Source organism: Eublepharis macularius, chromosome 16 (assembly GCF_028583425.1).
Source record: "Eublepharis macularius isolate TG4126 chromosome 16, MPM_Emac_v1.0, whole genome shotgun sequence".
Classification (NCBI taxonomy): domain Eukaryota; kingdom Metazoa; phylum Chordata; class Lepidosauria; order Squamata; family Eublepharidae; genus Eublepharis; species Eublepharis macularius.
Window position 1 is genome coordinate 9,136,799 of NC_072805.1, and position 16,136 is coordinate 9,152,934.

The 16,136-nt window shown below is 48.6% G+C and overlaps 1 protein-coding gene across 1 annotated transcript in view; it reads left to right on the forward strand.

The window, feature by feature from the left end:
• ARHGEF5 (Rho guanine nucleotide exchange factor 5) overlaps positions 1 to 16,136 on the forward strand; it is a 102,747-nt gene that overhangs the window by 51,334 nt on the left and 35,277 nt on the right. Inside the window, exons 2-3 of the mRNA XM_055000821.1 lie at positions 5,866 to 9,847; positions 12,867 to 12,954. Of these exons, the coding sequence (XP_054856796.1) occupies positions 5,878 to 9,847; positions 12,867 to 12,954 (4,058 nt within the window). The 5' untranslated portion in view covers positions 5,866 to 5,877. The remainder of the gene's footprint in view (positions 1 to 5,865; positions 9,848 to 12,866; positions 12,955 to 16,136) is intronic.

The window sequence follows — 16,136 nt, forward strand, 5'->3', positions numbered from 1 at the left end:
TGCTGTCGCCCTTGTGCATGAGGGGAATGGGTCCCACTACTCACTTCCTTTTCGCAAAGGCAGGAAGGTGCGTGATGTTGTCGACAGCCTCCAGTGAGACACAGGAGGGGCAGACAAGCCTCTCCAGCAGAGGTCTGTGCAATCCTTCAGGGTGGATGTTGGGGTTGTCCGTCCCGGTCATGCTGCGCAATGTGGCCAAGAAGCCTTTGTCCTTTTCTCCATGTCGACTCCCACGTTCCCTCTATTGACACCCCCCCCTCTCTGGAACTGCTCCGACCCCTCCCAACCACCTCTCCTGTCCTCCTGTCCATCCCATCCATTCCACGTAGGCAGGAAGGTGGGTGATGCTGGTGGGAGCCTACGCCACTCATTTGAAGTGCCTGTCCTGCCTGCACAGGAAAGGTGTCTCTGAGTGGTGTGTAGACTGCTCTACCATCACTCAGTTCTTGGGGGGGGCGGTTCCCTCTTTCAACCTCTCCCTGTCCGTAACCACTCTTACCCCTCCTAACCTCTCCTGTCCTGCACATCCAGCCCTTTACGTCAAGGCAGGAAGGTGGGTGCTGCACTGCTCTCTGCTGGTTTTGGCCACGAGGGGCAGCTCAGAAGCAGTTGCTGTCCCTTCTAAGCAGGGGGGAATGGGTACTGTGCCCCCCGTCCTTTCCGCAAAGGCAGGAAGGCGGGTGATGTGGGGGACAGCCTACAGCTGCACACGTGGGCACCTACCTGTCTGCCCACAATCCCCTTTCCTAGGGGAAATGATGCCTCCCCCATGGGGGGAGGAGGGCATCCTCCACCGCCTCAATGGCCAGCATGTGCGCCTCCACTTCTACACGTTAGGGGTGGGCCCCACCTCCCACCCTCGGTTCTTTCCTTCCAACTTTCCAATGACAGGATAACGCAGATAGTAATGCGATCCACCTGTCTCTCCAGAAACACAGTATCTGTCTCGCCTGTCAATCCAATACAGGCATTCCATGTGTCCATGCATCCCTGTATCTTATACACCTATCCCATACAGCTATGCACCTGTCTATTGAGAAACCTATCTTTCCCATGCACCTAAACATCCAGTGCTCCATGTCCAAACGGTGTGTTTGTGCGGTGACAACCTCTGCACCACGTGCAATGTGGACAAGAGCATTGGCTCCAATGCCATAATGTCCCCATCTGGTGGATGTGTGTTGGTGTCTCTGACCCACCAGGGTGTGTGTTTGTGTGTGCAAGGCGCACGCCATCATGTCCTGCTGGAGGGTTTTTTTTGCAGACTGTTGCTGGGTCCTTTGGTTATGTGGTGGCTGCAGGCATACTGGCTTGGCAGAAAGTAGCCTCGGGCGGGCACATGGGGGATGCCACCGGCCAGTGGCCAGACCCCCTGCTCCCAAGAGGGGAGGCAGCCCACCTTCAGGTCCACTGCACGGGGACAAAGTGAACTGGAGAGGGAGGGTGGCTCTATTTGTTTTGAATTGGAGTTTCCTGGGGGCGTCAAATTTGGGAATGTATAACTCCAAGATCCATACTGCAATCTTGACCAAACTTGGATGATGGCTGGAGGAGAGCCTGCTGCACATTCCCTGTGAATATGGGCTCTCTGAGTGCTAAGGGGGCTGCTCTGGTGCCGATGAACAACGAATACCAAACACATTCCTTAACGCAGAGGAGTTAGCCGTGTTAGTCTGTGGTAGCAAAATCAAAAAGAGTCCAGTAGCACCTTTAAGACTAACCAATTTTATTGTAGCATAAGCTTTCGAGAATCAAGTTCTCTTCGTCAGATGCAGTCTCTGTATCAGGCATCTGACAAAGAGAACTTGATTCTCGAAAGCTTATGCTACAATAAAATTGGTTAGTCTTAAAGGTGCTACTGGACTCTTTTTGATTTTACATTCGTTAACGGGACATGTTCGGTTCCAGTTGGCTGTTCGTGTTCATCGTCGGCAATGAACAACGAACAGCCTGTTCTGGGTTTTTTTCCTGTTCGTGCCCATGTCTAGTTAAGAGTCTCTCTACACAGGACCTCTTACACAAGTAGGATCAAGTGAAAGCTCTTCCCCTTGATTTCCCATTGTGGCTACACATGCACTGCTAGGGAGACAGAGGACACCTGAATATAAGACCACACAGAAAGTAAGTTGCTTGAGCATCCCCGTGTAAGTTGTCTTGTGTAGAGAGACTCTGAGAGTATCTGTCTGCAAGGCTACCTTGTGAGTTTGTGGCTGAGACCGTATAAGGAATGGAGACTTCCTAGTTCACAACTTTGTCTCTTAGCAAGTATGCTACAGTAACAGCAAGGCCATGCATTTTTACTCTAGTCTTAGCCATTGCAATCAATGGAGTAACATTGCACAGGGTTGCACTTAAGAGTCCAACAAAGAGAACAGGGGATTTGTAGTCTGATTGTAGCTCAGCTTTCTCCAGCATTTTGAAAACACTCCTTCCTTTCAATCCTCTGCTGTCACCACTGCTATTCCAGACAGCAATCAACCTTTTGTTTGCATTTGTACTCATAGAGCCAGTTTGGTGTAGTGGTTAAGAGCGCGGGACTCTAATCTGGAGAACCAAGTTTGATTCCTCACTCCTCCACTTGAAGCCAGCTGGGTGACCTTGGGTCAGTCACAGCTTCTAGCTCTTTCAGCCCCACCCACCTCACAGGGTGTTTTGTTGTGGGGATAATAATAACATACTTTGTAAACTGCTCTGAGTGGGTGTTAAGTCATCCTGAAGGGCAGTATATAAATCGAATGTTATTATTGTTATGTTATTATAGATTTTTATAACAGTGTGCTTAGGGGATTAATCCAGCGCTGGCATAAGGAAGCCCAATGTGATCCCTTCCATAAGACATTGTGACATCTGCAGGTGGCAGATTGGATGAGAATATATGTTGGACAGTCTCTCATGCACCTGCTTCTCGGGAAAGAGGAAAACCAGCCAGCCCAGTCTTAATTATTGATACCACACCCTTCCAGTAGAACCACCTGTGATGTGTAAAGAAGAAAGATTCAATCACACCACCAAGACCACTTCTTGCCGGGTGGTGAGTGATGCGAGAGGGTGAGACAGCTTCCTCAATTGGCTTCCCACCCACCACCACCTCTTTCTCCAGCTGGAGAGAGAAGGAACCAAGTGCCCCAGAGAGGCCAGGTGTTGCTTCACTCAAGCCTCCACCCCAAAGAAAGAGGTGTGCCACTCCATCTCTTCCAGGGAACCTGCATGAAGTCATCTGCATACAAGGGAGGATTGTGAAGACTCTGGCTGGGCAGTGATGAGCAAAACAACTTGTAGAAGCCATTTTCTTACTTTGCAAAAGGTACAAAATGACTCCCTTTTTTCCAGAAAGCGTGCTTCTGCAAGGGGCTTTGTTCACTTCTTCACAGCCAGGGGTGGGGGACAAGACAGTAGCCAGTAGGGTTGCCAGTCCCCCACTGGGAGTGAGGTATCCCCTGCTCCCCCCACCCCCGCTCTTGCTTACCTGGCCAGCAGGGGGAACGCAAGTCCCAGGGTGAGCTCCTGGACTGCACAGCGCACTCCCAGGCCATACAGCATGCTCCCATGCTCCACAGCATGCTCCTGACTGCCACAGCACACTCCTGTGTGCCATGGCACGCTCCTGTGTGCTGCAAAGGCTCAATCCAACCACAGATTGGCCTGAATTGCGCTCCAAGGCCATGTGGTGCATTTCAAGATAGGGCCTGAATCAGGCCGCTGCAGAGTGCAGCAGTGCTCCCATGCTCTACAGCAGCACGGATCATGCCTGATTCAGTCCAATTCAGGCTCCTGCGGAGCATGGGAGCACTCCCAGGGTGGCCCGCAGCCAAGTGACATCATTGCCCAGGCTGGGAGTGCACGACCACATGATAGCAGGTAGGTTCAGGGCCTTCCACCTCCCACCTGGTGGGTGAGGGGACCTGGCAGCCCTAGTAGCCAGCCTTTTCACCAAGGGAAGGAGTGGTTTGGGCCCCCCTTGGTTGCCAGCTCCAGGTTGGGATTGGGGGGTGGAGCCTAGAGACGATGGGGCTTAGGAAAGGGAGGGAGCTCAGCAGGGTATAGTGCCATAGAGTCCACCCTCCAAAGCAGCCATTTTCTCCAGGGGATCTGGGAGATTTCCAGCTACCATCTGGAGGCTGGCAACCCTACCTGGACCAGATCTGGCCCTCTTCTAAAACCTTACACAACGAAATGTCAATGAGAACAAAGGCAGCTTTCCCTGCACTTTCGTCTATGTAAAAAAAGTGGGATGGTGAAGCCCCAAGGGGACGTAGTCACTAATGTGGTGGTTGGAGTGACTGGGGGAAGTTACATGTATCTTTTCCCAGCAGGGCAAGTAATGGTTCCCCATGGCTGTTTTAGACCAAGGAGTTGGCAAGGGGGAAAGACTTAGCCCCACCCCTACTCCTCTTCCTGTGCCCCGTGGCCTTCATCCGAATCAGGCCCACGGGCACCTAGGAATTATGTTCCAAGTATCGGATTCTCAATGCACAGCTAATCAATCTCCATAATCAGGGGACACAGAAGAACATTGGAATAGCCCTAACATTTTATTAGATATTGTCCACACACTTTCAAGCATACATTTACAGCCTTAATGCATATAACCTTCCTTTAAAAAAACTGAACTACAAGGCATGGAGTGCCCCCTGCGCCCCCCCCACCGCCTCTCAAATACATATTTTCCAAATAACCAACCTGAGGCAGGCTGTGCATCAGACTAGGCTGAGAAAGGGGTTTTGGAGAAATGGTTGCTTAGCCCTTTCCCCCTGCACTCATTAGTCATGTTCAATGCAAAATCCCTCTAAAGCTGTTTTTTTCATCTGGGAGGGGGGATGAGATCCTCGAGAGCTTCTGTTCCATAGGTACTTAGAAAAAAAACAACCGGAAGAGAAAGGATGAAGCAGACTCTCTCCACCCACTCTTCCTCATTCAGGTTGGCAGCCTACCAAGACTTTTCATTTACAGAAAACTCTGTGGAGGAAAAAGAAACAGGAAATTCTATGCAATATGTAGTTTGAGCTTCTAGAAACTGAATTCCGTGCTCAGAACCACAGTCAGTGGCCACAGCCTGTTTGCCTCATTCTATTACATGAGACCAGTGGGACTAAAACTATATAAGCACACCGGGTGACTTTGTGCCAGTCATGTACTCTCAGTCTAACTTACCTCGCAGGGTTGTTGTGAGGATAAAATCGAGGAGATGAGAATGATGTAAGCCACTTTGGTTCCCCACTTGGGGGGAAAGGTGGGGTATAAATTTAGTAAGCAAAGAAATAAAATAACACTTTTAGGGATCTGGATAGCCCAGGTGAGCCTGATCTGGTCAGATCTCAGAAGCTAAGCAGGGTTGGCCTGGGTTAGTAATTGAATGAGAGACCTCCAACAAAGACTGTAGTTACAGAGGCAGGCAATGGCAAACCACCTCTGTTAGTCTCTTGCCTGGAAACCCGACCAGGAGCCGCCATAAGTCAGCTAAGACTTGAGGGCAGGATTTCTTTTGCCTTTACCTGGATAGCCCGGAAGAGCCTGATCTGGTCAGATCTCAGAAGCTAAGCAGAGTTGGCCTTGGTTAGTAACTGGATGGGAGACCTCCAACAAAGGCAGGCAATGGCAAACCACCTCTGTTAGTCTCTTGCCATAAGTCAGCTCTGACTTGAGAGCACTCTCCAGCATCAGGATGACAACACCTGGACAGTCTTTTTTGGGCTTTCCTTTCTGCATTGCAAATGCCTTTCTGATTCCTGTATTTTCTTCCTGCTGGTCACACAATCTCCTTCCTATTCATTAGATGTGTTTTCAATCAGTTGAGCACTTTGAAATTCTGAATGTTTTCTAGGGTATGGCAGTAAGAGTTTTTTTTTTCCTTTTGCTCATTTACAGAATGTACCATTGATGGAGGCTGAAAAAACTAAAGCAGGAGACCCACTCCCTGCAGCTACCACCTTTGCCAGTGAACCTTTGGATCTTGGCCCACCCAGAGGGCACCATGAAGTCCCAGACTTTCGTAACATTTCTGAAGAGGAGCCAGAGGAGAAGGCAGAGGCCTCCTTTTCTCAAGATGTCACCCTTCTCTTCGTTGTGGAAGAACAGCTGTGGAGCAGACTCTCCAATCCTTTGGAAAGAGAGGCATTCAAAGGACTGCAAAGCAGCCACAGGGATCCAGGGACCCGGGCAGAACTTTCACAGGAGGAAAGCAATGTCAGTGTAAAAGAAACTAGTCTGGAGGACTCGTTCTTGAATTTTTCTCAAGGAGAATGTACGGCAGCTTGTTCTTCGTGGGGTCACCAGTCTTCTTTTTCTGGCACAATCCCCTTGGAACAAGACCCCAAACCCTCCTGCAAGGCTGCTGCTGAACAACCACAGGACCACACCATAGCTGTTGGATTTCCCCAAGCCCTGAACTTTTGTGACACGCTCCTTCAGACACAGTATGAGGAAACCTCGAGAACAGACTCTTTTCCTCCACAGGAAGATTCAGTTTGCAGCGACTCTCTGGTGAATCATGGGATTGCAAAATGTCAGCAGAATGCTGAATCTTCTAAATCCAGATCAGACGAAAATCAGTCATGGGAACTACAGGCTCAGTGGAGCTCTAACAAGGGACTTGCTCAGGAAATGGAAACTACAGGGGGAAGTGACAATGAAGCATCCTCAATGACTGTCAGAGATGGTGGGGTACAGCCTATTCTTTCCGCGGACAATGAGGAGAAAGTAATAGAGCTATCGGGACAAAATGATGATGCTAAATCTCATGCTTCTCCTAAATGTTCTGAACTTTCTAACAGCAGGAGAATGAATTTAGATGCAATGCAAGCAATGCCTAGTGTATCCTCAGCTTCTTCCCCCTCCAAGACAATGAACAGCCATTCAGACACAGAGAAAGTGGAAGATCTTGAGAGAGAATCATTTATTTGCAACATCCTCCATCTTTGGGAGGAGGAGGAGGAGGAAGAGAACCCAGGAGGAGACAACACTCATTCTTCTCTAAAGGAGAGAATCCAAACGAGGCTTTTGAAAAACGGGGCCAATTGTGGTGAATCAGAATCCACACAGAAAGAGTCAGAAAAAACAAAGCCTGGAACGATTGAGGTACTTAAGTTGGAAGACACAAATGATGAAGAGGAAGAAGATCTGGACTGGAAAGAAGAGGAGGATGCAATGGAAACAAAGCAAGAGACTCTGGACTTAGATCAGAAAGATCAGGACATGAGAGCACAAAGCATATCCAGGGAAGAGTTACAGAAGGAGAGTCCAGTTCAGTCTTTCAGGTCAGGTCTGGAAACACTTTACAATCTGGAAAATGACTCTGTCTTTCCAGAATACAACAAGAACTGTCCTTTGGTTGAGAATGATGGATCAACCTTCCCTTTCAAGGAACTGTTCCCACCAGATGGCTGCCCGGAGTCAGCTTTTGCATTACCAGAGCTCCATGTCCAAACAACAAAGGCAAGTGTGGTGCTTGTGAGCAAAAGCCCAAAGACGCAACCCGGCACTGGACAATGGGAATACTCAGGTAGCTGTGACCACACCTACTGTGTTCCTCAGAGTCAACAAGACAGCAAGAAAAGTGAGACAGGCAGCAGTGAAAATGGGGGTGATGGGGAAAGCATCAGGACTTTTGGTGGTGAAGGAAGGGCATTGGTTGTTCAAGATTTAGCAGTAACTCCTGATCCACAGGACATATATGATTCCCAGCTTGCACATCACTCCATTGACAATGAAAGTCATATTCCAGCTTCACCACTGGGAACCATGAGCACAACTGACTCAGTGGAGGAAGATGCTGGCAAGGGAGCCCGGGATGACACTGTAGATTATGCTATGGTGGAAGAAGACGCCAATTCCATACCTGATTCACTGGACTCCTGCAGAGAAGCCTCAGTATTGAGCAGTGACTTCAGTGATATCCAGGGTCACCGTAAACAGACCATCATTAATAAAGATTTCCAGGAAGAGACTCGTGATTCTGTCCCCAAGAGTCTCCTATTGACACCTCCAAGCAACAGCCAAGGTCTCTTCTGTGTAGACAAAGAGAGTGGAGAACTGAACCTTGTCTCACCTCCACAGGATCCAGAGTCGCTCCAGGCACAAGACGCTGACGTAAATTATCTAGAGAAATTCCAGCAGCACCTGAAGCCTACAGTGAGGAGCTTTGTGTTTCCAAGCAAGGAAGCAGGAGAAGAGACACTTTGTGTAGTGCAAGAAACGACCCTGGATGACCCGCCTTGTCTTGTAGTTCTTGAAGAGGACAGAACAGAATGTGAGCCTAGCTCTGAGATTCCCACTTCTCCTAACACCAGCATTGCTACAGCCACCCAGGCGTTGCCCCCAGTGCCTGTCCTGGGTCAAACTCAGGCTCATGAAACAGCTTCCATCCAGTTTGGTCAATCCTCACCACCCACACTGGACTGCAGGCAGCCTGCCTGTTTTGTAACCCCTCCACCCGATGCAAACTTGCTTGCCCAATCTCCAGATCCTGATCTTGATTCCAAGTGTCCCACTCAGCCCCTAGAACTGCTGCTCCCTTCCAGCCAAAATGGCCAGTTATTAGACCGTCAGTCCACTTCAGCTGAAGTGCCTGCTTTCTCAGCTCCTGTGCTTAACACTGAAGTTTCTGTCCAGCCACTAACCTTAGAACCTGTTCCCAGACAACCCAGCCAGCTCCCAGAACAAGTGTTCAATTTTGACTGTTCTCCATCCCTGAAGTATTATGCCAAATGTCCCATGTCCATGCCTGCCCTTCTTCAACACACCAATTATTCTGTGTGTCCTGCTTCTAATGCCAACCAGCCTATCCAACCCTTTGTAATGGACTCCAGCCAGATCAGGGAAGATACAGGTCCTAAGCTTAACGCTAGCCTCCTTCCTCAACTTCCAGTCTTTGATTTTAATACTGATCTTCACCATCTGCCTCCTGCTTCTATCTCCAGCATCCCTCCAACTTCTGACAATAACCAGTTTGCCCAGCAATCAATAGAATCTGGGCTACTGCTTACCTGCTTAGCAGATGATGCCCAGACACTTAGGAGTTTGCCCGCCATTAACACTGCCTCCCAGACTTCAACACCTGTTCTCGAAGCTGAAAGCCATACCCAGATTTTGAATGCCCGTGGCAGAACAGAAGAACATTCTCTACTTCATTTGGCCAAGGCAGAGGGTGAGGAAGCTCCAGAAAGCCAGGGAAATTTGAATGTAGGTGATACTTTGAGTGGCCTGGGAGTCAGTTTGCTGGTCACATGTACCAATTTAGCTAAATTAGGAAATGATCCATCAGCCTTAGCCCCTTCCTGTGCTCCTGAAGTAATGGCCAAAATTACAGACAAGCATGATGGTAAATCCTCATCGGACCATAGCTCCCAGCCCTCCCTGGGGAGTCAGAAAATTCCTGAAGCTGTGGAGGCCAGAACTTCCCTGCTGCCCCCTCCCCTGCTGGCTTTCACCAACCCAATCCACTTCTTCCAGTTGGGCCCCCCATCCCCACCAACTACCAGACACCGACACAGGCCACAATACATCTCTCAGGGGCCACAACGGCAACAGAAGGCCGATGCCAAGATAGATACTGTGGACTCTGCAGTAATGCGGCAGATGGCAGAAGGTGCTGGAAGGCTCAGGAAGGGCTTGGAAAAGCCAGAATTGGAGCCAATCCCCCCACCGCTCCCAAGGAAGGAAAGGACAGCCAAGCACCCACACTTGGAGAAATCTACCAGTTGTCCAAATAAAAGCATTATCCAGTGGGATACCAAAGATCCAGAGCACAATTCAAATAAGCAAGAGGGATTAACCAAAATCCGAACGAAAAGCAAAGATTGGCATAGACAGGGCGTGAGGAAGATCTCAATACCAACAGAAAATGCATTCGGTGAGTGGAAATGCAGCCTTACCCCCTACCGAAAAATAAAGCAAATGGTGCAAAGAAGTTGGTGAGTCAAGAGGCCTGTATACTCTCTAGGGTTGCCAGAGATTATACAGGTGGTGGCTGGAGAGCTCCCAGAACTGATCTCCAGGTGACAAAGGCCAGCTCCCCTGGAGAAAATGGCTGCTTTGGAGGTTGGAGTCTATGGCCTTATATCCTGCTGAGGTCCATCCATTCCCCAAACCCCACCCTCTCCAGCCTCCAAAATCTCCATCAGTAGGCCTCTGCAAAACTTCCTGTTTACTAAACCAATTACATACTTCTCTTCAGTGTGGCCTTCTTGCTAATGAATAAATGATAAAATCTATCGACCTCTCTGGAATGGATGAAGACGCCATCTGTTCTAGTATCCTGTTTCTAACAATGGCCAGCCGCTTCTAGGAAGCCCACGAGCAGGATTTGATGATCTATAATAACTCTTTGTCTGTAATATCTGTTTCTGAGGTATACTGCCTCTGAACATGAAGGTTTATTAACTATTTTGCCTAATTCCTGTCCATGAATTTGTCTCAACCCCTCTTAAAGCCAGTGACGATGCATTTATTTAGTACATTTTTATCCCATCTTCTTCCAAGGAGTTCTGGGCCATATAACAACAACAATAACAGTGTGTTTATATACCACCCTTCTGGACACTGCAGAGTGGTGAACAAAGTCACAATACAGCTGGGGAGTTGGGGCTGAGAGGAGTGGCTGACCCAAGGCCACCTGCTGAGCTCATGGTAGTTGTGGGAATCAAACCAGCAGAGTTCTGATTCACAACCCAACCGCTTAACCACTATGCTACAGCAGTATACATCATTTCCCCTTTGCCATTTTATTCTCACAAATTGTAACAGAAGAGGAAATATGACTGGCCCAAGGACACCCAATGAACTTCATGGAAGAATGGGCACTTGAACCCAGGACTCATACCTTTTAATCTCACAGTGCAACGCAGGCTCTATCTTGTGGCATTGGTAATAGACGGCTCTAAGAAGGGATTAAGCAAATCTATTCAGGATTGGTCTAGCCATGTTAAATAAATGGAACTTCCATGTTCAGAGGCAGTATATCTTTGAGTACCAGATTCCATGAACAGACTACAGAGGAGAGCTCTTCCCTTTATGCTCTGCTTTTGGGCTTTCTCAAAGCATCTGGCGGGACCCTGTTGGGAAAAGGACATTAGTTTAGATGGACGTCAGATGCAGTCAAGCAAGGGTGTTTTTAAACACTCAGTGTCGGGAACTTGGTTTTAGATGTATTGGGTTATATCCTACCAGTTTTTCTGCTGGTGAAAGAGGAAGGAGGGGCCCCCAATCCACCACCAAAAAGGTTATGGCAAAGATTCTGAGACCCACATGGACAAAAGCAAGGAGGGCAGTCCCCTGAGCAGGGAAACAAGTAGGATCCCAGCCATCAAAGGGTATTTTGTGAATGAATATCTCACTTTAAAAAAAAAAAAGCAAATTAGCAAGCATGGAGGGATCTCCTTCCGCTCAGACCCACAGCATGGGAAGGAGTGGAGTTTAGCTCAGCCCTGCCATTTTCCTGACTTCCACTGTGTGGGAAATGAAGCCCTTAGTGATGTTTTTTAGCCTTTTAGGCTAAGGGGGACTATTTTGCATCCCTTCCTTTCTACTGTGCTGAGGCCATCCCTTTGATGTACAGGTTGCTACTCTCAGTCTAACTCTCTCTCCCCTTCTGCATCTTGCAGCCATAAGGGCAGAACATGCCACCTGCATCTCTGTTCATCAATCTTCTATCCTCATAATAATCCGACTATAGAAAAGGCAAGCTGTAATGGTGATGACTCACTTTTTATTCCTGTGCAGGTGCACTCTGGCCTGCGGGAGGATAAAGAGTCGTCACCAATACGGCTTGCTTAGGAGGGGCAGGGAGGGCCGGTGCCCCCCTCCCAAGGCTCTGCAGTGGCTGTGGGAAGGCCTGGCACAGCTCAATGCTACTACCTGGTGTGCCAGCGAGGAGGGCCATGCTTTTGCACTTGCCTTCTCCTTCACTGCAGCAGCCTCCTCGGGGCCTCTGTAGGGTCAGCCCAGCCCTCAGCACACCCCTCACAGGTCAGGGTGTTGCAATAGGCCATGGATTGCTGCTGCATCGGCCCAATTTCTGCCTGCTTCAGGCCAAATCGGTCTGGTCTGGTGCAGAGTGCAGGAACGCAGCGCCAGATCCAGGGCTGCCCACACCCGGGGCAACCTTTGGCTTACTGTTGTGCGCGTGCGCTTCCCGCGCTGCGTGATGATGTCACTTTGGTGATGTCATCACACAGGGCGGACGGAGGCAGCGTGTGGGGCTGAGAAGCCGCCCGCTCCATTCGCCTCCCCGCAGGTGAATGGCGTGGGCGGCCTCGCAGCCCCCCGCACTGCTTTCACCTGCTCCGCAGGACAGGGGGCGGCCGGCTTGCCGGGCACCCCCTGCCCTCCAAGGCAGGCAAGAGGCAGCGCGGCTCCCCGCACTGCTTTCGCCTGCGCCGCAGTACAGGGGGCATCTGGCTTGCTGCGCACCCCCTGCCCTCCAGGGCAGGCAAAAGCAGCGCAGGCGGCCTCACAGCCCCCCCCCTGCTCCTTTCACCTGCCCCGCAGGACAGGGGGTGGCCGGCTTGCCGGGCACCCCCTGCCCTCCAGGGCAGGCAAAAGCAGCGTGGGGGGCTGCAAGGCTGCCCACACTGCCGCCTGCGTGCTCCGGCAGCTGGGAGCTGCTCCCGGCACCCCCTCCCTGGCGGCGCCGGGGGCAGACTATCCCTCCTGCCCCCCCGTAGATCCGGCCCTGCAGGAACGCTGCCAGGATGGTATGATGGGCCTGCGCTCCATACTGGCCCAATTTCTGCCCATGTCAATCAGAGGCTCTATCACTGAGCCATGGCCACCCCCCAAAAGTTGCCAAAGAAGATGTCTTCCTTTTCATCAAGATGAGGAGTTCTAAGTGAATGTTTGCTGAAATCTGTCTTGTGCACTTCCATTTTCAGCAGAAGAGATAGCATCCTTTCTCCCTTCAAGAGGGGAAGTCCTCGCACACAAAGACCCATCCGACCAACCAAACAACGCTCTGCATGGGTGAGTCTCCCTCTAAGAGTTGCTTTCCTTCTTGCCCCTTCAGGCAAAACAATTACAAGTGAAAGTTGAGGGTTACAAGCCTCAACCTTTCATGTCTTTCTACTGTTTTCTAAATATATTGTGCAGGCTAGACAGCAAGTACAGTATAAACAATCGATTTCTATTAAAACGTATAGGACTGGTTTATGTTTTATATGTAGAAGATGATGATAGTAGATATATGGTATAGTAATTTTATATATATATATATATATATATATATATATATATATATATATATATATATATATATATATATATATATATATATATATATAAAATAAACTGAAATAAAAGTTATGTAAAGAAAAAAGAAAAGAGGGGGAGAAACAGTACCAGAAGTCACAAAGAAAAAGAATCAAAATCCTGGTGTATGTATAAATGAATATTAATCACAAGAAGTGACTCAAAGGGTGAAATATATACAAATAGGTAACATGTTAATGTTATAAATGTATGGATATCATTCAATGTGCAGAGAAATTGCAGTACAACTGTGCAAAACAACTGACAGTCTGCATTTAGCACCAGCGCAAGGTCAGACTGTAAATGTTTAAGCATTTCTGAGGAAAATAACGAAATTGGACTTAATTTGCTGGCACACTAATACATATATTACATTGAGAGCCAGTTTGGTGTAGTGATTAAGAGCAGTGGGAGATCTGGAGAACTGGGTTTGATTCCCCACCCGTCTGCTTGAAGCCAGCTGGGTGACCTTGGGTCAGTCAGAGCTCCTAGGAGCTCTCTCAGCCGCTCTCAGTTCACAGGGTGTTTTGTTGTGGAGATAATATTGGCTTGCCATTCCCCCACTGGGGGCAAGGGATCCCCTGCTCCCACCTCCTCCCCCTCGCACCCACTTACCTTGCTAGTGGGGGGCATGCCCCTCGGGGCACCCCCTGATGGTGCAGCACACCCCTGGGTGGAGCAGCATGCTCCTGCACCCCACAACAGGCCTGTTTCTGGCCAAATTGGGCCCACGGGGGGCGATTCTGCCCTTTGGTGAGCGCAGGAGCACTCCTGGGCCACTCTTTGACCTGCATGATGAATTTCCCGCTGGGGGGACTAAAGGGACCTGGTAACGCTAGGGTAATAATAACATACTTTGTAAACCACTCTGAGTGGGTGTTAAGTTGTCCTGCAGGGTAGTATATAAATCAAATTATTAAGTTGTTATTATTAATGTATTATCTATTTGCATATGTTCCATACTTTGAGTTGCTCTCTGTGATTAATATTTATACACGTATTTATACACTCATCAGGACTTTGTTTCTTTTTCCTTTGTGACCTCCGGTACAGAGTACCTGTTGCATTTGATTTTTGGAAGGAACTGGCGCTAGTGTGCATGGGCACCTCTCGTCTATATTTGCAGGCAAGTTATATAAGGGTTAGGCAATGTCACTCAGAGGTAGAGAGGATTTCTCCAAGGCTCAGACCCTCGTGGTGGCATCCTTCCAGGCACTTACCTTGTGTTCCCTATCCCCCATTCCAGCACTGACATTTGTGAGGTCATAATTCTGGTTCTTCCTCTTACTGTCATGTGACTGCGACATCACATGCAAGCATCCTAAGCAGTCCTATGACACTTCCTAGGGATTAAAAGTCTGTCCTGGGTCTGGAAAGCTTAGAGAATTACTGCTTTATACGAACCAATTAAGCATGATGGAGTTTCCAGAGCCATACTACACATAAGGTTGGAGCCAATGAAAATTTGTACTTGAACTAGGGTTCTTGCACAAACAGAAATGCAAGTAAAAGACTGTGGCAGCAGCTTGTGCTATTTCAAACTTATTGTATCCCCACTTGTATTTCCACTTTTGCAAGATATTGTGCAACTAATTTCTGGACACTCTAATATATATGGAGGAAAGTGCTAGGTGTTGCACAAGATCTTGCAGAAGCAGAACTACACTGTTTACGTTTTTGCTTGTGCATCAATGAATCAAAGCCATATTCTAGTGGCAGTTATAAAACAAGTATTTGATTTTTAAATTATAACTTGCAATCATAATCTTCATATCATCTTTATTTTGGGGTAATGTGGAATACTGTAACCCACCAGTCATTCCTGTGATAATACATAACATCTGGATCCCAAAGTTCCCAATAATAGGACATCCCCAAAATATATGAACAAAATCAGCATTTTACAATGCAATTGTAAGCAAAATTACTCCAGTCTAAACGAGCTTAGATTGGAGTTTAGGCTGGAGTCTAAATTATTTTTAATGAGCTTATACTGATGTAACTCTACTTTGGATTGTATTGTAAAGTATGATTCCCAAGTGTCTGTCGGTGGCAGGGCAAACTCCCAGGGATCTGGCTGCTTGCCCACCAATCCGCCAGTAATTGGCGAGAGGTGGCAAGCCCCCTGGAGGTTGCCCGCCACCTGCAGGCGCTCCAGAAACACACGTGGCACACGCACAGGCGGCACAACGACATCACTTCCGGAAGTAACATTGTTGTGTTGGCTGAGGGAGTGCTCCCGTACTTCGTTTGGGGCCCATTTTGGCCCCAAATGGGCTGAATAAGCCCTGCATGGAACGCGTGAGTACTCCTGTGGCCAGTGCAACAACAGCACTTCTAGAAATTGCATCATCATGCAGGCACTGGAGCGTACGTGAAGATACAGCACACAAATGGCATGAGGTAAGTGCCAGGTCCCTCCCTGGCACCAGGAGGGTATAGGGACATCACAACCCTACTGTTGTGTCTGATGTCAACTATTTGCCTGCTGTAAATTGTGTAGAGGCTTCAGTATTAGAAGGGTTAGATATCAGAAGAACTGTAGTTTTCTTTTGTGTGTGTGTGTGTGTGTGTGTGTGTGTGTGTGGTGCCCTCAAGTCATAGCTGACTTATGGTGACCCCTGCCGGGGCTTTTCTGGCAAGAGACTAACAGAGGTGGTTTGTCATTGTCATTGCCTGCCTCTGTAACCCTGGGCTTCGTTGGATGTCTCCATCCAATTACTAACCAAGGCCGATCCTGCTTAGCTTCTGAGGTCTATACTCACATGAGTCATCCAGGTCAGGGCAGTTTTCTTTCATATTTACATTTTAAAAGGTGTGGATATGTTTTCTCCAGATCTGTTCCCACTGCTTTCAGAAATAACAGATTAAATATCTGTTTCCCATCTCAATCTTAA